The sequence below is a fragment of the Pieris napi genome, chromosome 1 (assembly GCF_905475465.1).
Source record: "Pieris napi chromosome 1, ilPieNapi1.2, whole genome shotgun sequence".
NCBI classification, from domain to species: Eukaryota; Metazoa; Arthropoda; class Insecta; order Lepidoptera; family Pieridae; genus Pieris; species Pieris napi.
The window spans coordinates 8741591-8764365 of record NC_062234.1 but is presented as its reverse complement, the minus strand read 5'-3'; the positions used below and the strand labels follow the sequence as shown (position 1 = coordinate 8764365).

The window sequence follows — 22775 nt, the reverse complement described above, 5'->3', positions numbered from 1 at the left end:
ATAAAATGTCTGTTTTATTTTTGTTATTTAAAGCAATTTGTCGGATGTTACCCATCTTAAAAAATTAAAAAGCCTTGATTACATACAAAATGTGAATAACCCGAAAAGGTTAAACTCAATTCCCGGTGAATCAAAAATTGTCTTGGATTAGAAAGTGCAAATGGTTATTTAGGCCGATTATTACAAAAAAATTTAACGTCACTAACGCCCATGCCCGACTAGGAGGTTGGGGTGCTCCACACTAACCCATAGACAGCTAAAATACAACTACCACACACTCATAACTATTAATTAATATTCAATCAACTTGTTATGGTCAAATAAAACAACAAGTAAATTTACCATTGCTGGTAATATGTTTACCATTAATACATCTTCTGGAAACCCAAATTATATACAGATATTGATTCAACGAAGAGCTTGTTTGTCCTCGCAGACTAATTAAAAAGTTTGCTGTCGAAGCTCCCAAGTGGAAGTAGCATCAGAGTGAAGCAGATCTCAATTTGGTAAATATAGAATCAAGTTTGTCTTCAGTGTATTGTAGTATTGATTAACACAATACAACACTAATGGACCAACTTTATCTTCAATGAAAACTTTTTATGAAATTGATCCGCGATTTGTATTTTATAATCGTATTTAAGATGTAAAATCCATCCATGTTTTATTCATATAAACTAAAGAACAAAAATAATAGTTTAGTTATTATTATTAAACTGTACGATTGTGTTTAAAAAAAAGCATATTTTACCCAGTCAAAATATGTGACAAATTCTTCATACGAATTCAATAAAAGTGGATACAGCTATTGATATGGTGATGCTGATATAGTACTCGCATCCTATGAATATTTATGGGCGGGTTAGCACGATCCTACAGATAATGGAATATGCAGACGATAACAAATCTGATTTGTTTCAGCCGCAATTATGAAGGATGCAATGAATGCTATTACGATAACTGCTCGCTTTTTATTGCATATATCACGATATAATTACGTTATATGTATTATTGTGATAAAAAACAATTTGTTTTTTGAAATCTTACTCGAAACTTAGCTTAAAGGTTGTGTTAGCCTACAACTCAACAAAATTTTCGAAATGTATATAAATGTAAAATTTCGAAAACATGTTTATTAAACGACCAATTATTTCTGTAATGAATCAAGTGAAGCGGCAATACGTCAAAGTGCGGCAATATGCATTGCGTGGACGAGTGAGTGGAGCGATCTGTGGCAGCGATACGAACGTCCCGTGTCGGCGCTAAGCTCACTAGTACGCCCTAATAAATTGCGATTTAACTTGTCTCTCGGATAACGCCAACTTTTCCGCGTTTGTTCCACACCCGACACTTTTTTCCGCCTCTTCATTTCCTATCTCTTACTTTTGTATTTTCTGCTCCTTCCTCACCGAGATAAACAGGCGAGAAACGCTGAAAGGGGCTTTACAAATTCAAATTGAACTTATCACACAACTTTTTACATTTGTTTCTGGTCTCGGATTCGAAGGAAAGGAGCGAAGAGGCATTTAATAGTACAATCTCAGGCAAGATTGATGATTTTGTATCACCTCGCTTCGGGCGGCTCGTTACGAGTTGGATGGTTCTAGACGTGGGTCGTGCTACACCTTATCTGGAATGAAATGCCATTTTATCTTAAATTATTCATTTTACTTTAAATCTTTCTCAAATTGCGAATTTTCACGTATTAACCATAAGACATTTCACGTATTCGCAATTCTTTTTGTATTCTTCACGTCGCGTACATAGTTTAAAAACAAATAAAAAATTAAAAGTACATAAGTAATGTAGAAATTTTGAACGACCTTCATCCAAACTTCATATTGTCATGTACAATATGAAAGTGACGAGTGACTAATAAAAACATCTCGAGATAAGGTAATCTAATTAATCAAGCAGCGGGTGTGGAAAGTTAGCAGCGTGCAGTAAATAGCTTTCACTTAATTCGAGGGCCATGTGTGGGCATAACCGCAGCATATTTACCCCATTATGCATGGCGCGGCCGCCGATGCGAGTCACGTAGCTTGAAACGAATCGCATGTGACATTATTTGTGAAGATCGTGCTCTATCTTCGTCGGCGACATGGCTGGGACGTGGAGGGATTACTCACAAAGAAGTACGATTTCAACGGTGGGATAAAGAAGCGAAAAGTAACTCGCACAGTATTCTCTGGGGTATTAACGCATGGTTTCATGCTTAACATTAACGTCTGTTTATTTTTTACTTTAGTTTAAGATAGCTTTAATAGGCTGTATGTATGCAAATGTAATTATTCAGAATATCATTAACTAATTAATAAATTATGGCTATTATTATTGTTATGTATAGTAAGAATTTTTACTTTTATTTTTATTTACAAGAATGTTACATCATTTGTATATATGGATGCTTGCATTATTATTTTAATTGTGAAAGGACGTTTAGTTATGTTTGTTTTAATTCTACGTAATTTATTAAATCTACTCTACCTATAACAAAATCTGTAAGGTTTGGTATTCCAATTTATTCTATGAATAAACTGAGAATAAAATGGAATCGGAAGTCATTTTAATATATTTCTCATTACTGTAAATTGCTTTTAAGCAAATGTTTGTGTCGATTAAACCAATATTTGTGACATATATGTGGATCGTCATTTGAATATCATAACAAATCACTCTATCACATATCAAATCACATTAAATGCAATTCAAGCAAATACAATATTGCAGTGGTACTAATAATACGGTAATAAATATTCAACGGCAGACAATCTATTCTATAGTGAAGATATCGATATACATCAGGCTATCATCCGTATTTTATATAATATCTAATAATAAAGCGATTAAATTAATCACGGTGCATTCAAGTATTGGTTTTGTTGCATAAAAATTTTTTTTTATTGAGAATAAAACACATATTTTAAGAGTACGTATTCAATCTTTAAATTAATTTACAAAAACATAAAACTACTAATAATCAACACAACATATAATTATTAGTTTGTCAAAGTTAGACGGAGAAGAAAGATTCTCTCTTCTGTTATTGAAAAAAACCTGATAATCGTTGATGAAATAATTAGCTTTATCCTGCAAGAAGTAGTATTATATTGTTTATTAAACTTAAACATGACCTACATAGTGATAATAAAAATAATTAAAAATTAATATGAAAGAAAATTAAAACAAATTTAAAGTTTGGTCCCTTTGGCAGTGTCCCTATAACACTGGAAGGATTTCCTCGCTGTATTGCGATACTTATTCGTTGAGCGAGGAAAGCACAAACCAAACTCTAGCCTGGGTATAAGAAATTATATAAACAACATATATGTTTTTATAATACTCTCCTCTCATCCTACTTCGTATTTTAATTAAACGTGTTTTATTTTCAACAATTTCATTAAATCATTTTAATTGTAACTACGTTAATTAAAAAGTTAGTAACGTGCGCAGGAAATAAAACGATAAAAGAGGGCATTAGCCAGAGGTATGTGACTCAGCACAATATTAGCCAAAGCTCGGGTTCGAAACTATTTGATATTCGCTCCGCGCCGCGTGGGCTAGAGATGCCTTCACCATTCCCACCTATGTACCTACGCAAAAATATCTACATCCTTTAAAGGAACTTAAAGCCCACGACTATTTCAGAAGTGCAATAAAGTTTTAAGTGGGTAACGCTAAACATTACAACAAATAATTATCGTGTTTATCAACGGATCGTTTTGACTTCGACGGAGCTTTGCATAGTACGTCCGGTCCGGGTTTGCAATTATTGCAAAATAACCATTCATTTTTCCGGCGGATCGCGGCGCGCTCAACCATGCGTGATTTTGTTTTTGTGCGTTTGTTCAGTGTCTGGATGCTTTACTGTGGTTATTTTGTTATTTCGAAAACCATTTGTCGTGAAATAAAACAGTTTCCTGAATCGCGATATTTGATCAGCAATTTGTAGAATGAATCGCAACCGCATGCATTTCATATTAATGTTTGTTTGGAATTCGATTATAAAATATTGTTTTGATTCAACCTAATGAAATGTAGGTAACAATTTTTGTTTAAATAGTAAACGAGTAACGAATATTCGAGAAACGCGAAAGCGGTGAAATGATTCAATAGATTCAATAGAGCAGGTCCCTAAGTCCCAAATTAAATCACGAAACATCTCCGCACCTGCCGCAAGCCTGCGGCGCCGTCGTTTCACACTCTATGATGATTTCTTTTACGCTACCTTTGTGATTCTACTGCAATTGATGTCGCATCAAAAGCAATTTTATGTTATATTATGAATTCAGAGAAGGAATAAAGAGATCATTATTGAAGAAACATTTATTGGACATTCAAGAGGTGCCATGAAAAGAAAAATATAACCGTAAAAGTGACGCAGATCCAAGAAAACTTAGGGATTTAAAAGCAATTTGTCTGAAAAGGACACTATCTATATCTGGTCAATCGGATGTGTGAAAAAGCTGCGGCTTTAGAAGGACAAATTCTTTTCGACTCAGTCACGTCCGACCAAGATGGGCCTCTTAGCGGATTTGGTAACCGTATGTTTAGGATTGAATGAGGCACTTATTGAAGGAGATTGAATGAAGTGCACTTGTGCACAGGATTTTATCCAAATGTTTGAACTAATTTTATTGGAATTTCAATACAAAAAATACATGACTTCGAGGTATTTATGATTATGAGAATTAAACTATTTATTAGTTACAAATAAGTCCATTCATGCGCGACTGTGAATATAGCTATAATAGTGTAATTAATATTTGTGACACGTACACTGAAATAGTTATTGGAAAGGTCATATAAATTGTCTATGAGCAAGTTATGTAAAGCGACACGGCAGGCGCTCATCTAAATGGTTACAGCAGCTAAAGGCTGGGAAACTAAATTACTAGTTGTACGTCATTTGGAGTGTAATTGCAACGCACAGCTGACGCGTCGCACCGCTCCCACTCTGAACCTCGCACGTGCTACGGCTAAGCTACGATGCGCGTAGCATCGATATTACATCACCCACGGCGTAGCACTTCGTTTTCGGTTTATAGGTATACAGCTGAGCATTACTGTAAACTTTGAAACTAACGTTACTCTACAGGCAAATAGGTCCTTCCCTATAATCTTAACGTAGCAGTTTTTTAGGTTTTGAGTGAAGGCACGCATCATGGTAGTTTCCGTAGGCGTATAATGAATAAAAAATGTTACTTTTTAGTAACATTTTTTATTCTCTAAGGCTTGAGATTAAAACGCTTAACTACTAGGCTAGCGGTGAAAATGGAAGCTAGTCCAAAATATAACTGATGAATTAAAATTGGCAACCAAATAAATGTAATTCTAAAGTTATAATATCCTATATCAACAAATTCTCAAAAGCATAACTGTTTAGGATTCATGCTGAGCAGAACGAAAATGAATTTTAAACAACATATGAAAACTTTGTGTCGTCGTACAAACATAGATAATTAAGGAGCATAAAACCATTTTGAATATTTCATATGTATGCGAACATGGGCACTAGATGAAAATCATATCAATTTGCATAAAATGTCGACACGAAAGTGGATTTATATTTTATATGATTCGTGTTTTATATATTTAAATTAATCGCACGGCACTATCTCAACAGAAGTGGTGATTTCTGTAGATCAATCAATCTTGTCACGCTTACGTACCTAGCATAACTTATTACCCTATTTAGTTTAAGATAGATAATTAATATTTTTCTGCCTCTACTCCCCTTCATAACCGATTGAAATATACAAGTTCATTGTTCATGTACTTTGAAATTACACATGACAGTACATTCGCAGCAGAATAAAACACATTAAGAAGTAATGTTTATGTTGAGAACGCTATCGGTTACGCATTAAATTTAGTCGACATAGATTATTTGATTAAAAACAATTATAAAATACTAGCGGACCCGACAGACGTCCTTCATGATATTTCAAGCGATTAGTATATTAAACTAAGTATGATAGTACCGACTGCAGCGCCATCTGTAAATCTAAACCATTCAGAGCGTCACCCAAACGCATACAAAAAACAATCATTCTAATGGTCCAGTCGTTTAAGAGGAGTTCAGTGACATACACACGTTCAGCAGAATTACATATATATATATATATATATATATATATATATATATATATATATATATATATATTATATATCTGTAGGTATTCGCTCATACAGTTTCTTCTTGTCTCCCTTTCTAAAAGTTTTTTGATGTAGTGTGCTGATCTAGTTCTAAGTATAGTCTATTACATATTTTACCATTTTTAAATAAATTTATTGATTATTGATTATTATTATTTTATAAATATAATAACTCCGATCGGAGCATTTGTTTTAAACGATATTCATTTTTCTGTAAATTTTTTGTCAAACGCCATAAGGTTACATCAAAAAAGTTTGAATTGTATGGTGGTTAAGTATTCTTAAATTTTCTAATTTCCGCGCAAGTTTATATACTAAATTTTTCATAAAAACCTTCTGACAATAAAAAACACAACAAAAAAAGAATTAGCGAAATCGGTCCAGCCGTTCTCGCGTGATGCCGTGACCAAGGGAAATAGGGATTCATTTTTATATGTATATAGATACAAATAAACTAAACTAGAAAAATTCAACAAAAGTTTTTATACAATTCCTAATAACGATTTTATTTTTCAGTGTATTTAAAAATGTCGTAAAAACATGGAACATTTGAGGCCCGTCATTTCGCTAAACGCACTAACGGCAAGCCATGACGCCGCCACATTGCGCGTGTAATTGCCGCTCGCGAGTCCCCATTAATCTCTCTAACACTCGATAAAACGCAAGTCACCATAAAACCGTAACATGTGACTTTTGATTTCATGTAAAACTTTGTTATATCATGTCACATTATTAAACAAATTTCGTAGTACGTTGATTAAATCGAGGTAGCTTTTAGTGTGCTCGGCGCGATGCCAAGTCCCACAGCTAAACCACATATCGATTAGGTGGGTCGCTTATTAAGCTTGTTAACATATCTACCTTCATTCAATGTACAATCCGTTAGAACAAGCTTCGAGCTTTTAGGTAATTTTTAGTTAATATATTGGTTTTTGCTGGTATCATCAAAACTTACGTTTTCACAATGGGAATTTTATCCATCCTAATGTCGTTAAATTTAAATCCATGTTTTCGATATATCATAGTAAGAAAAAAAATTGGATACTTTGTTATCAATAAGCTTTCTAGACATCACAAGAAGTATGGCATCTTTGCGCAGTGGGCGCGTGACGCTCGTCAGACGGGAGCTCACAACAAATTCAATTTGCGCGAACGCCGGCGACGGACCCGTTTGCACTGCTAACTAGCTACGACGTGAATTCCATTCCTTGTCTTTATATTATTATATCGAATATGTGATTGAACATTAGCATTACTTTCCTCGCACGCAGAATCCAGTCCATCCAAAATTCAAACATTACTTCTTATTAAATAAGTTATGTATTAGATTTTTTCAATTCATGTCATTACCTGGTGTTGCCCATTTTTATGTTCATACCATGGCAAAATATTAAAAAACACAGCCACGTACGACCGGAAAACATAATGTCATTAAACCTGAGAGGGATGCTTTACTCTCAAGAGATCCTAATATCGCATTAAATCAACAACAACAGGTGTTATCTTCTCATAATTTATATAAGCTAATAATGTAAAGAGCCTATAATAAGGTATTGATTTTAATCGTGATTCAGGGGTCGGAAAATGAGCCCTGGATAGCGCACGCTGCGTCTAATAGCAGTCGAGAAAACACATTTGTCTTGTCCGGGCCCGTTAGCGTATATTACGCTATCCTGAAGCATCCCCTGCTGGGAGCTTCTTGGCTCCTCCGCTATTATGTAGGCCATTATAGGGAAATTTTCATAATAAAGTCTCTAACTGTTGCATGTATTCTACTAATCCAGACAATCAAGTACTCACTTCATCAATAAAATCGTTGAAATATAGTTTCCAATTACACCTACTTAGTTTCATTTACTTTCTCCTCAATAATTCCAACAAGTAAACCTATCCGACGAGTCAAACCGATAAAATCGGAATTTGCAAAGGCATTTTTGTTTTCCTATGTTGCCATATATAAATTGATACTAATTGTATAGATTTTAATACTAAAAAAACTACTTTAATCATCAATAATCATGTATATACAAAACTCAGATTATAATATAAATACATAAATTACACAGATAAGATCTTGGCAATTTATTAAAGACTCACACATTATTTTCTTTCTTGTTGATGCTAACAACATTATTATCATACAGTCGTTTTGTAAATAAAGAAAACATCGCGTAGCAAAAGTTAACTTTGTGACAACTCACGACAAAAGGCGGTCTCAACGGTAATAAGCTGGAATGCGGTACTTGTCCAAGAAAATTAAGACACGGCTGTTGTTATAATAATGAAAATTACGTTTGAGTTAAAGAGAGCATGGATAATACACCTTTTCTTCATTTTTATGTTTTTGAAGCGTAGTTATAAAAAAAATATGCTTCAGAAAAGCATATTGATATAGTTCTTTATATTTTATTATTTCTACATTCAGCAGATATAGTTTAGCCTTCTGCAAGTAGTTTAAGCACCTAAAGTTAGTGTTTTGCCGGGATTGGATCCTCCGGAAACTATGGGGACGATATAAATGTAGCAATTGTTCAAAGATACTTATAAATTAATTCAGGTACTTTAAATGTTATAAGTAGATCTATGATGAGAAATTATTCGCAGAGTGATTGCTTATATAATCTCGATAGATCTGAGTCTGGAAGTACCTAGGCTGCCTAAATTAGCCAGGACTAAACGGACAGACTAAATGGGCGTTTAAGTGCGGTATCTGAGTCCACACTACACTATACACTAGATCTGAGTTCAATATCCGGGATAACAATTTTCCCTTCAGACTGATAAGATTATACCTAAACGTATTAGCGTTTCCCCGTTCCAAATATTAGAGTGTTGATCGATGTTTCTATCTTTATTGTCACATAATAACGCTAAATAAAGCATACGTGTTTTTTCAAACACATTTTTTAAATAAATGTTCTACATTGTTCACGTGTTATGACAGGGCGACGAAGGTGGCGCCGCGGTGTCTCCTCACTTTGTCCCCTCTAAATCTTATAGCATGGTGTCATAATGCAAGTAAGGCACAAACATGTCTACGTGCGCCAAGCTTGTTAAGTGGTTTGGAAGAAAACATCAGAAAAACTTTTCTTATTGTCGCAGCCCATTTAAGACATATGTATTATGTAGGCTTGTAGAAATGTGTAGGGATGTTACGTAACAGATTGGCTGGTAACAAGAAAAACATTCTCAAACTTGAGTATTTGATATTAACAATGCTTTTGTATTTATGCTGTTGTTAATAATTGAATTTTCGAAAAATTGCAAAGAACCGGCCGACCCTCAAAAAGTTAGTAAAACAACCCTCATCCCTCAGTTGTTGCGGTTAAGAGTTTTCATAATAACCTTTATAATTCTTGTAAAAGCCATCGCTCAATCTTCATGTAACACTTGGTACATAATTAAATCAAGTTTGGATGTGTCTAACAACTTCTTGAGTGTAAATTCTTCTAACAAAATGTATAAAAAAAGGAAAAAATTTAGCATATTATTTTTAATTCCGAAAAATTGACTAAAAATTTATGAAATATTTTGAAATTCAATTTATTTAAAAGCCCCACATTACCTCAAAATTTTCTTTCCTCATTATTAATATATCATGAAATAGTACGCAGAAACTGCTTGCAAAACATCACAACTTTTATAATTAGATATACTCGATCTATAATCATCATTCATAATACAGATTTTCGCAAATTTATATTGATAAATGTCAAAATTCGAACTGTGATATTTTACAATCAATCTCTAGTAGTAAACATTGGATTGGGATTGTGTATAGAAAGCGGCCGTTAGGCTATCATTACAAGACATATTTTTGAATCACTTGTAGCTTGCTTAAAAGGACGAATTATGGTCATTATGGCAACAATCGCCTTCGATCAACAAATGATGATTAAATAATTATATTTTTAAGAAGAAAGCTTCCACCTAGGTGCTGCTGAATGCGTTGTGGCAACTTTGGAACAAGCTCAAGAGAAGAGAACCCTTTGTGAAGTTCCGTTTTCAAATGACATCGGGCGAGCCGCGTCCCCCGTGCGACCCTTACTCCACGACGTCGGGAATATTTTTTGTGGGGACATCATAATAATAGCTCTGTATTACTTCAGGAGAAATTCCAAGAAGTTTATAACTCGAGATGAGTTTCGTGTTCCTTGTCATAAATAATAAAGCGGTCGTCGACTACAAGGTTGTGCAGATTTTAAGTGAAGTAAAAATTTAAGAAATAATTTTTCATTTTCGAGTCCCAAGTCAAAAGGAAATTCTTAGAAGTTTCTCAAATTAATGAAGATTTCGTGGAAAATTTACCGTGATTGCCTTGTGGCAATTCCAGTCAGATTGTCCTTAATATTCAATCATAAAATAACCTTAATATAAGTAGTTGAGTATTGTTTATTTTGGAGATGTATACTTTGCTTAACCAGCAATTAAAAGTATACCTGTTCACCGGTTAAACGATTCTCGAATAACACGTACAATTATCCAAAAGCGGTCCGTACTTTCCATCTAAGTACTTTACATCAATAAAGTAAGTTGCGGTAACGTAAGTGTTGTACTAGTGATGCTCGAATATGTGAACAGTTGGAAAATGTTCCGCGTGATCGAGCCGTTTGTTATTGTCGCATAATGGAGAAGGGTGACTCGTCGTTTTGGCGCGGCACGCCGCTGTTGCAAAATCACATTCTTTTCACCGTGACTACATGATAAATTGCATTGATCAAAATAAAATAAAAATTCCCTCCGCATTTTCAATCTACTTCTAACGTAGAAACAAACCCGTATCAATCTAACGTCCTATCATAAGTTTAAAGCTCTCTGAATTCAGTAGCAAAGAACCTAGATTGTACTGTTCTGTGCTGTCTACAGATCCTACTTAACTTAATGGATAAGTTACGAACCGAGTTTACTTTGTGTTTTCAGGTAGATGGACTTTAGCGTAAAGTTTTCTTCGTTAATTTGAACAAGACAAGATTCTCAAACCTATCAAGCGTCATCCATATTAAAGTTTTACTACCTGAGTCTACTGAAGTCCAGACGTAACTTAAATAAGCCAATGTGAAGTTAACACGCACGAAAAATATTACAAACGCCGCTACAAACTTCACCGGAATCCACCGCAAATTACAACAAAATTACAAGTTTCTTTTCAAAAAAGTAACTTGGCAAAAAGTTGTTCCGCCTAAAGAATTATAAAGATTAGCATAACAAAGTAAGCTGTATTCACAGAATGCGTCTTAAAATGAACCAATGTTTCTTTATATTTATGTGCATAACCTAGCTCTTCTGTGATGTAAATTAAAAGAAGTTTAACCTTAGTTTAACAGTACCTGAGTATTGGCAAGAGTAGTATGTCACGAGTATGATTGGTCGGGAACGAACGTCGCCGGCTCGGTCACTTTGCTCGCTACCAATTACGCTAATGGAATTTCGTTTCCAACTTGAGCTTCTTCAACTACTCTTCCGTCTGCACTTGGAAAGCCCGTATAACTTACTCATAGTTATCAGCTTCATCCGAATCATATAATATAAAACTTTATACCTTTATATAAGGTGTATCCTTAATGTAATTTATAATAGAGAAAAAAGGAATGAAAAATGTAATTACTCACTATCAAAATAGTTACTAATCTGTAGCAGATATAAGAAATAATTCTCTTTTAATAATTAATAGTCTTGCATTATCTAAATACCCTGTCTATTAGGATCGTAGAATCTGCCCTAGTTTTATTTTAAAAGTTAAAAGGTGTAAGCTTAAACGTGTTCTTTGTCTTAAGTTTTGTACTCACCTCTAAGGAAGTTCCCCGCAGGAACTAATATTAGTCAATTAGGTATTCAGGGCGCGCATACACCCCGCTCGTCTGGCTACTGCCTACATTCTACCCATACGAACCTTTCCAACGATACTGTGTGGCTAACGAAATCTCGGCTCTTATATTCTATACACATTATTAATGTTAGCGAACCTGTAACGTCTGCTATGTAATATAAATATACACACGTTTACTACTCAGGTATAAATATTTCAAAAGTATAGTTGCTACTTTTAAATTTTTCCTACTTAATCACAAAATATGGTTGTGGATCCGATTGAAGATAAATAGATGAATTAATATGAGACCAACCTTACACAGTCGCTATATACTTATTTCATAGTAGTGAATACTTATTAATCCGGCTAAAGATTTCGTTATTAATACACATTAAAGTTTGTTCTAAACTGAAGTATGAGCCTGTCTTGGACTAGCTTCATTATTACAAGACTAGGATATCGAAAGCGTATCTCTAAGTTAACTCGTAGTCCATTCTGCTGCAAAGACGATTTTTAGAGTACTCTTGGGTGTTATGACTTTTATCATTGGAGATCTCTCGCCTCTGCATAATTCATCGCTATGAAGTTGAAACCAAAGTCGTAAAAGAAATCGCTCAATGATACCATGTCTTCGGAACTTTATACGTGTCTTTCTTTCGAATCAATGGTCGTTGTGGACGAGTTATGTTAGCCGTAGGATTTTCTATGCATATGGGAAAAAGTTCTGTGTTAAATAAGCCTGATGAATGTAGTTGTATATTTCACAATAATATAAGTAAATAACTTGTTCGCATTCGCATTTGTATTCGTTATAGAAATTAATTTTAAATTTTAACATATTTCGTTCCCTCACTCTACTTACACACAAACACGTTATTATGCATTGTAATTCACATTAAAATATCAATAGTATGGATAAAATATCTCATATTTATGTTTTCTCAAAAACTTTTCAATCGTATGCAGTTACTGACGCGCCTTAAGTAAAGGAATTAAATAATAAATATTACAATGAATTTAAAACCTATTCATTTTGGGAAATCAATAAATAAAATATACAAAGTAAAACCTGACAGGCTCATTATTTATTCGCAAAAGACTACCAGAAATCTTCTGTACATTCTAACAATACATAATATTATAGTCTAGCCTACATCATTAAACCCTGAAATATTTCATTATTTTTGGGCAGTCTAAAACATAAATTCTATTACATATCTACATAAATCATGGTAAACTAGAAACGCAACAGAGAGCATGGTAAATGAAATCCTATAAACTTTTTGCTCTTTTCAGAGGTTGGTGGGTAAAGTCAGAAGCTTCTTTGCAAGAAACGCTTTAAAGTAAATTCCGAAAATTTTTCTCGAAGAGAAAATGAGTGCGGTTTCCAACAATCCGATTGCTTGCGGTGAAACGATAAGCAAATATTTAAATGAAAGTGTATTTTTTCTAAATATGATTTGTGTTACAGTATTCGGATATATTTTTACAACTTTTTTATAAAATATAATTTTTAATAAAGTAGGCGATCTGTATTTTGAAACCCAAATTTAATAGTGTGTATGTATTGAATTCAAGAACTTTGGCTCACATTAAATAAAATGACCTGCACACTAAGCCATGCTGGTGTTATATATGATAATAGGAACATATTTGAACTTACGAACCTATCACTACGCTCCGTTACCCTAAATACTTAATCTAATCATTTATATTGAACAAAGGCGATATCTTGCTGATTCAGCGTATAATATTATAACATAAATAAGGCCAATCTCCCCACGAAATGGACCATGTGTACGTTAATCCCGTAATAAATCATCATTTGGAACGAATAACAATCATTATGTACCTAGCAGTGGTGACTGCGGGCGATGCGACGCCCGAATACTCTAATACATCATGTATCAAATTCACATTATGCCGAGGTTTTCTACTTATTTCCATTATGACAGAGATTAAGGACCTAATTTGTACGATAAATTGTGCAACCCAAGAATAGTAACGTTTACTTAACTTGTATTAAGACTACTGAAAGTTATACTGAAACTAGACAAATAAATTAATGTGTTTTATATTTAGACAGAATTTTTTTTTTGTTTTTCATTGATGCATATGCCATATTAATCTATACATATCTTGAAAATAACGTATAAGAATTTGTGCAATCAATGCACCTGAAATTATATTGTCTTCGGTTTACGCGAATATAAATAAAAGTTCTTTAACAAAAACGGGAATAACATTTAGGTCAGTCTCTCGCTGACCACGACGGTAGCACTCAAAATATGTGAATATTGCGTTAAATTTGCGTCTTAATTTTTTGACATAAGCCTAAAATATTGATTCGAATGTAATAATGGTTTTTAACAGGGGTGACAAGAGGAATAGGGCCCCACGAGACACCGTCACGCCGCAAGGTCCGCCTGCGGCTGGTTCATTGATGCACATTCCCGATCTAATTTTACTGGGGTGTGGAACAGAATGTAAATTTCCGCATTTTTAGTATCAGATTAGAAATATTTCCAAGTATTTAATTTGAGTAATAGTCCTAAAAATTAATATTATGTGTGTGTTTAAACATGTGGTATATGTTATAGTAACATATCACCAAAAAATTCTATGTTTAATACACAGAAATCCTCTGCAACATTTTTCTGCCGGGAGTCCTGATTTTAAATCTTTAGGATTTTAAATCATTAATTCTGCTTTCCGGAACACTAAACAACCCTAACTCAACACTAATATACAGTGAGTTCCTTTTCTATTTTTTTTAAATATATAAAACTTACTCTGAAAATCGAAAATGAATCTCTTTATCAGCATATATATACATAGATTCCGTCGAAATGAGCATCTCTATTTAAAGTGGAGAAAAAAGAAACTCAAAATTATTAAATAAAATATTAATAAGTAAAAATCCCCTTAATATTCTACCAGATGTAAAAGTAAATTCTTAACGAAGTTTCATAAAGGAAATATTTTTATAACGGCAGTGCACCCCTAAGTTTCCAAATTAAAAGGCACGGTTGCAAGATCCCCCGGGACTCTCATTTGGCATCGCTAAAGATTTGCAGGGGTGAGCTAAATTCTATGGTTGACAAGCTAAAATCGATTATTAATTACATTTAATATTTACACACACATGTTACTTTGTTGTTACTACGCGCAGTGTTATGGAAATCGTTAAATTCTTTTTTTAAAGAAAATATTATAATTTAGTATAATAAACTTACATTTTCTTCTTACAAGACATTATGTTTCTATGTGTAGGGTACATTGACCAGAATTCTTGATTACTACGTATTTGCGAGTTTCAGAAACAAATGAATATTATTAATCTTTCGGTGAATATTAAACTTATAATAAAAACCGTTGGCTACCACATTTTTTAGGTCTGAGCCCCAGATTTATGTATCTGATTCTTGATCATTTGTTTTTTTATTTTTTTCAAATAGGTTTTAGTTTTTAGTTTAGTATTGTTTAATTCTAGTGTTATACATTTTTTTAGCAAGCTGTAAATACAATATCATTAAAACGATCCAAGTCATTAATCGAAATGTCAAGATAATTCTATAAGTACACCAAGTCCACAGTGATACGGGAGACGAAATCGGCATTGAGAGTGTAGATAAGCATCTGCTGAGTGGCTCCCCTTGTGTTTTCCGATCGACGCGTGTTGCTATTAATTTCTGAACCCCGTCCCAAAGCTCACTTGGACAAAATGCAATTACTTATATTTGCAAGTAAAATTTATGTAACGACATAATTCCACACAGATACTGTTTAGACCAAAGCTCGCATCGTGTTACGTGGGATAATATTTTACTGAGTACATTATCTGGCTTAATTTTGATTTATATATTCTTTAGAAAGTCTGGATGCATTAGATATGTGGAGTATAGAAAAAAATTGACTTTCGTGGGTTGATTAACGCCTATTAATTTCGCATTCAATGCTCATGGTGTCTCGGATTGAAATCCTATAGTTACAAATGGCTTAATTAATGGAGAAAGGATTGTTGATGATGTAGGTAGAATTGCAGTGCTCATAAATATTATAGTATATGATAAAAATTTCGGATGTTGACATAAATCATAAACCAATAAGGACAATTAAATTAAATTAAATCACTTTCTACATTTACGTAAAATTATATTAAGTAAAATATTAAAAGATTTACTGAGATAACCTTTAATGCTCGCATCTTGTCACCTAGAATTCTACCGGCATTCTCTTAAAATATAAAGTAAGGGGAAACGTTAATAAAAATTCCGCGTTGAAACAACAAATTAAACGAAGCCGATCCACTCGAAAAGCCATAAGTACCTATCTCAATTGCCATCGATAAGAAATCCAAGCCGATGCGATGTATTCGAAGCACGTTTCGGCTTACGGTTTTTTGTCTATGCCTCTGTTGTCTTTAAAACGAATTGACTCTTAAATTCTTAAGAATGAAATGTCGGAGTTTTATTAAATCGAGTGTAACCATTTCTAACATTAAGCAAATGGCGGGTCCTCCCCTACATCTGTCGCAGGGATGCACCCCCTTAATAAGTGTTAACGCTCGCCGGCTGCGATGAACTCTCCGTCATGGCTCAAGCTAAATCTCTACAAATTCTTGATACAAATTAATACCGTCGAAGGACTCCACGAATGTCTTGTGTAATTTCATTTCGCAATACCATGGCCCCTTCCAATAAAGGTAACATTACAATACGGGAAATTCACTTGACATGCTTGCATATTCCTTCCGGCGGTTTGAAATGGCTTTATTATATAAGCCTAACGTTTCCAAATAGCTTTACTAATTTATAATTAAATTTTAATAAACTACTCGTGTATTTGATGCCACTCTTTTGATGTAACGCATTTTACACAACGTCGAACTACAAACATAAATTGATTTTTAGTCTATTTAAAACAATAGGAATAGCACATACTAGCACGTCGAGAAATGCAGCAATTCATTTCCATTTTTCAGGCCATTAGCCATGTAGGAACCGCGCGCTGCGGCCAGCCGGCTTGTGTGAAATGAGTGCTGAGCGAAATAGTTCCGAACTGGCATCATCGTTGCAAATGTAAATGAACAATTAAAGCGTTCGTCGTACTCGAGAACAATGATGATAATTATTTTAGTTTGGAGCGGGCGCGGTTGTCATGCGACGATAGATCCCGCCTCTCGCTGGAATGCTCGGACCCTGTTTTCACTATTAAACCGCTGACACTTCTGCTGTTCCTAAATTATTATCAAAGCTTTCATTACTTGGCTCCGTAACAAAAGGTCTCTCCAAATGTAGCAGCGACGTGATTTAACTTCTACAAGTTTGATTCAGCTATGCCTCCTACCTATTGTTCCCGACTAGAAATCATAGTTCATACTGTGCGAGGTGAAATCTTGATTAATTTGTTACATAGTTAGGTGCGGAAAGTCCCAGCTGAGGAAGTTTTGTAAAGAGCTAACTGTTATACTTACAATAAAGGCGTCGCTCACCGTTTATAAAGGTATATTAGGTAATATATCATTAATTGTTAAATATAAGGAGAGAAACAAGAATTTATGTGGCATCAACTCTCACTTAGAAATTAGAAGTATTTCAATACCTGACCTAAGGAATTTACCAATTTTAAATATCTAAATTTAACTTAACCTTATTTTGATAAAAATAGCATAAAAACTAAACCAACCTTAAAAAAGAACCGATTTTACATCAAATTACGGGTGTTGTACATTAAAAGTTTATTAGAACATTTTTACTTTAATAGAAATCAGACACAAACATAAAGCTATTACACATAAAGTTTCTATTAATACAATTTAGAAAAAAGTACGCAAATGGATCATTAATATAAACACAATAATCACATTGATATTAATGTGTGGTACTTTTTGAATTCGTTATTCGAGCGGAACATTTAATGCAACACATCTGCAAATCAACTCCATATTTTATGTTTTATGTTTTTTTATCTTCGTCATATACGCAAACTAAAAAAAAATTAAAAAAATGGACATTGAAATCCATTAGCTGATGTTATAAAGTAATTTGCTTATAACATCAGCTAATGTTTATAATGCTTATGTTTATACCATACTGTGGTCCACAAACATGACTGATTTTCATTCTCAAATAATTTTTTTTTTTTTCAAAAAATCCCTAAAGGTATGTGATAAAAATTCACAAAAATACACAGTGAGCAACTGTGAAAATCAGAAATACATAGTAAGAGCTATGCGGGATCTGTTTCATGAGTGTCCATGTGCTGTTATAGCAAATATTATTTGTTTAAATTTATCTACGTCCTAATTAAACAATCTGTACAAACAGATACGCAGCATTACATAAATGAAACAACTTTCGTTTAGTTGTAATGTAGTTTCCGAATATCTATTTTCGATAACAACGCCACTTCCAATAACAGTAATTATACAGTCCTGTTAAATCTTGGGATCGAGTTCCAACGAAACCACAATTGGTACGGTTTATAATGTACAGCATAATTATTGCAAATATAATAAATTGTCGAATGTCTTATTTCTCTAATCGTAGAATATCCCACGCGACATAAAGTTCCTGTGTTCGGTTCCCGGTTAAACAATAAGTCTTGGAGGCTCGATGACAAAGGCATTAAAAATAAAACTTGTTTAAGAGGTTACGAGTCATTAACTATCACATTTCATTTGAATCACTTTAAATGCATCCAATCATACCGATTCAATTTCATACTTAGAAACTGTATTCAAAATCCATATTAGATGACATTACTCACAAGTAGGGTTTACCTATAACAATAGAGTTTGTGGAGACATTACAAAGGATACGTTAATTAAATTTTATTGATTCAAAGCTCATTAGAGTAGATATGCCGAATGCCTACATATCAGTGGACGCGAGTTTCACGGAAATGAAAATGGTTCACATTCAGCAATAGTGGAATGCTTTTAACGCCCGTAATTCAGTTAAACGTGTAATTTATGGGTAGCAAATTACTGGCATGACTATGTCTGCACCTAAATATGATACGCATATGCAACTCTTAGGTATTATCATTATTGGTTAGTAAATCTGATCAAAATTTCAGCCATACTGCGAGTGTCTATTTGGTTTGCGGTGCTTACTAATTTGCAATTACAGTAGAACCTCGATAAGATAAAGTCCAAGGGAAACACAACATATTTTATGTTATAGAGGTTTTAAGTTATCAAGGTTCTATGTCAGGTAAAGGCTAATATAGAGGTATGAACATGTTTCTATGTACCCTTCCTCCCATTTTTACTTGAATGCATCAGAAGGATGGAAAATTAAATATGTAATCATATTTATTCACATTACTTACATTACATAAAAATAAAACAACAACTAAAGGTTTAGTCTACTTAAAAAAATCTGTGATTTTCTTTTGTTTTAAAAAATTCACTGTTTCTAAATCGATTTGATTTTCAATGACAAATAGAGAGGAGAATACATTAACACATTAACTTATGATGCAAGTAAGTCGTTGTCACAAAGCTAACCGCCGCAAAGCTTTGAAGAATTTAGATAAAGCAAACAATAGGTAATGTATTGTTTACGTTAACAATACATTAGTAAACACGTGCAAGCAATAAATACCGAAACCATTTGTTTTGACACTCTTATAAAATGACTCATTCACAAACAATTTTATGTTATAGAGGTTGTGGAAACATTTCTTTTAGTTACTGAGGGCCTATACAGAGATTATTTATTTACGTTATAGAGGTTGCGTATTTTAAGTTATAGAGGTTTTGGGCTCTGATGGGAAGGGAACATAGTATTTTTTGAAGTAACAGAGGTTTTTATGTTACCGAGGTTTACGTTATCGAGGTTCTACTGTATATGCGAAAGTAAATATCATTGAAACAATTATCAATTGTTTTTCATTATTCACGAACTTAATACATCTTGTGTTGTGCATTAAATACGTTGTTTATGTAGAGAGTATGCTTAGGTGATTTAATTGTCGACGTCCGTCTTTGCACATAGGGCCGTTTTTAAGTCAGTTTTTCCGCGCACCACCACTATGTTGAAGTTACCTGCTGAACTACTTCCGAATCAATTGAACTAAGGATCCTTCAAGCAAAGAGTGTACAATTCTTAAAAGACCGGTACATGGTATCACTTAACATCCAGTAAACGTTTATCCCCTGTTTCATAAAAGAAACTTGTAAGAAATAATGTATGAAGACAGAAAATTTTCATATGTATATTTTATAATCAGCAGAGTTGGTTAGTGGTTTATTGAGGTAATATTAAAATAGGATATTTTTTATATAACAGGGGGTGGACGCGCAGGACGCTCATCTGATGTTATGTGATACCGACGCCCATGGACACTCTCAATGCCAGAGGTCTCGCGGGTGCTTAGTACGCTCTTTTCTTGAATAACCCTAAGTCTCTAAGTTAAAATTCACTCTAAGGTCTTGCGTTATTTCTATTGCTTGCGGCTACGGCTGTGGAAACAAAATATGTTTCGATTTTTCTTCCGTGTACAATTAACACTAGCTCGTATGGTGAAGATAAATATTGTTGGCGTATGTCGGGCCTAATATTATAAAATAATAATTATTAATAAAACAGATGCATAACTCATAAAATGTTGGTTGGACCGCCATTGGTCTATTTTTATCACCATATTGTAATATAACTACTAACATAAAAATATTATGGCAGCAAAGAAAGAAGATTACGTAGGTATACAATTTTTTTTTTCAAAATATGTTGTTAAGGTTAAAACTCGAAGACGGCTTGACCAATTCGAGTATTTTTTTATTTATTCTTTAAACGCTGAGGAAGGTTTTTATGAAGAAAAAACTTGGAAAACATAAAAAAATGGTTATAAAACAAAACAAGTTATATTTAGAGTTCCTGTTCTAAACAACACTGATTCCCTTACGAAACCTTTGGATCAACACTGGCTGAGTTTCCTGTGAAACCTGTGCGTAAATATCAAATAGCCCGAAACTTAAATTCCTGCGTCGTACATTTTTAAAGAATTTGTACATATTTATTTTATTCAAAACGTCATTAAAATATTAACAGCATTTTCGGTGGTATACAGAAATCTATGGCTGCACTAGGTACATAAGTATATTTAAGCCAATTTATTTAAGAGTTCGATTTGTAATTTAGTTGAAAATATTTAATAACTATTTTAAAACTAACAAAAGAAACTTAACCATTTGAATGTTACATCCCCTACATCTCCATTCGCCACCATCGCTCATCATTAATATGTACTTAAATTACCTAATAATTGCAGCATAGTTAATAAAATTTAACGCCATAACATTTACCCACTGTATGAAACGTTGTCATCAGTTCATAAGCATTAACGGATAAATATAAATTAGTGTGTCCAATACAAAAAAGAGAAATAAAGTTTTTTCTTAAAAAAATTCATGCATTAATTTAAGAGAAATAAACACTGCTACGATATCTAAACACGATTTTGAAGAAAGTGAGTGCCTGAAAACTAGTTTCTGGTTTAAAATATAATATTTTAATTCTGGCAACCACAATTTCTAATAGTATTTCTATTAGAAACCATAGTTAATGATTATAAAACTCTATAAGCGTTAATAATGTCACACGTCTGTTTCCTTCATTATTTTTTGTTACTTAACAAATTGACAATCAATTCTTAATTCCCCAAACAAGGATATTTTTCCAATATTTAAATCAAAGTAATGAAAGTTTTAAATATTAAGAATTAGAATAATAGTTTGTTTACAGGACGATTAAGGTATATGTATAGTTAACGTTATGATGACACACACCTAAACCACAAAAAAACTAATTTATACTGTCATTAAGCCAGTAAGGTAAGTGTTTTGTGATGTTGGTGAAGAAATGTCAAATACCTTGCGAAACATCTTACTAAATATGTATTAAACTTAAAATATGCAAAATGCATTCTAGTTTCGATTCTAGTTTGCGGAGGTAGTTAGGACTTTTAAATATATATTTGGACATTGTAGAGTTTATTATTTTGACATCATTCTTGTATTTAATTTATCATTCGATTCATATCTTATAGAGCTCTTTAATAAATACCACCATAAATAAAAATGGAAGCAATCCCCCGGCGGGATCTGGCTAACACATATTCATTATACTATTAATTAATTTGGATAATATTGTCTTTAAAACACACTTGTGAAGAGACTATACGAAGTGATAAAAAATATATATTTTTGTATGTTTCTCTAGCTGCTAGACCTCTGTAGTATAATATACAACTGTATAAAAAAAAATCTTATAGTCTTTTTATATTATGGCTAGTGCACAAACTAAATATAAAGAATACAGTGATGTGAGCGGTCCAGTCGTAATTCAGAAAAATTTAACGGATTTGTTCTTTGAAAATATATATTATATGAATACTCCTATTATACATATATCAAATAATAATCTATCTCAAATTACCTGAATTCGTAAGTGTGTTGTCTCCATGACCAGTTGATGTATCCACATCAGCGTGGACATCAGTAAGAAGCGGTAAGAGTACGGCGCATGCCCATGCGCAAGTGGCCAGCCGCCGCAATTGCCAACTAGACCAACGCACGACCCGCCGCTTAGCCATCGCACATCACTAAAAGCTACTAACACTAAATATGCATCTACGAAAATATATATTTATAAGCTCGTATAAGTTAAAGTTAAGTTTGTGTTCGTAGTTTGCACGGGATCGCGTGCGGTGACGAGAATGTGACGGCGTGGTCGCGGCGACACTGCTTGCGGGTCCACATTTCCACGACCGGCTCACACGGAGTCTCGTCGTCTCA

General features: G+C 33.4%; 1 protein-coding gene across 1 annotated transcript in view; it reads right to left on the bottom strand.

Moving 5' to 3' along the window:
- LOC125053706 (lachesin-like) overlaps positions 1 to 22775 on the bottom strand; it is a 58027-nt gene extending 35252 nt beyond the window's left edge. Inside the window, exon 1 of the mRNA XM_047655208.1 lies at positions 22417 to 22775. Coding sequence (XP_047511164.1) covers positions 22417 to 22573 — 157 coding nt within the window. The 5' untranslated portion in view covers positions 22574 to 22775. The remainder of the gene's footprint in view (positions 1 to 22416) is intronic.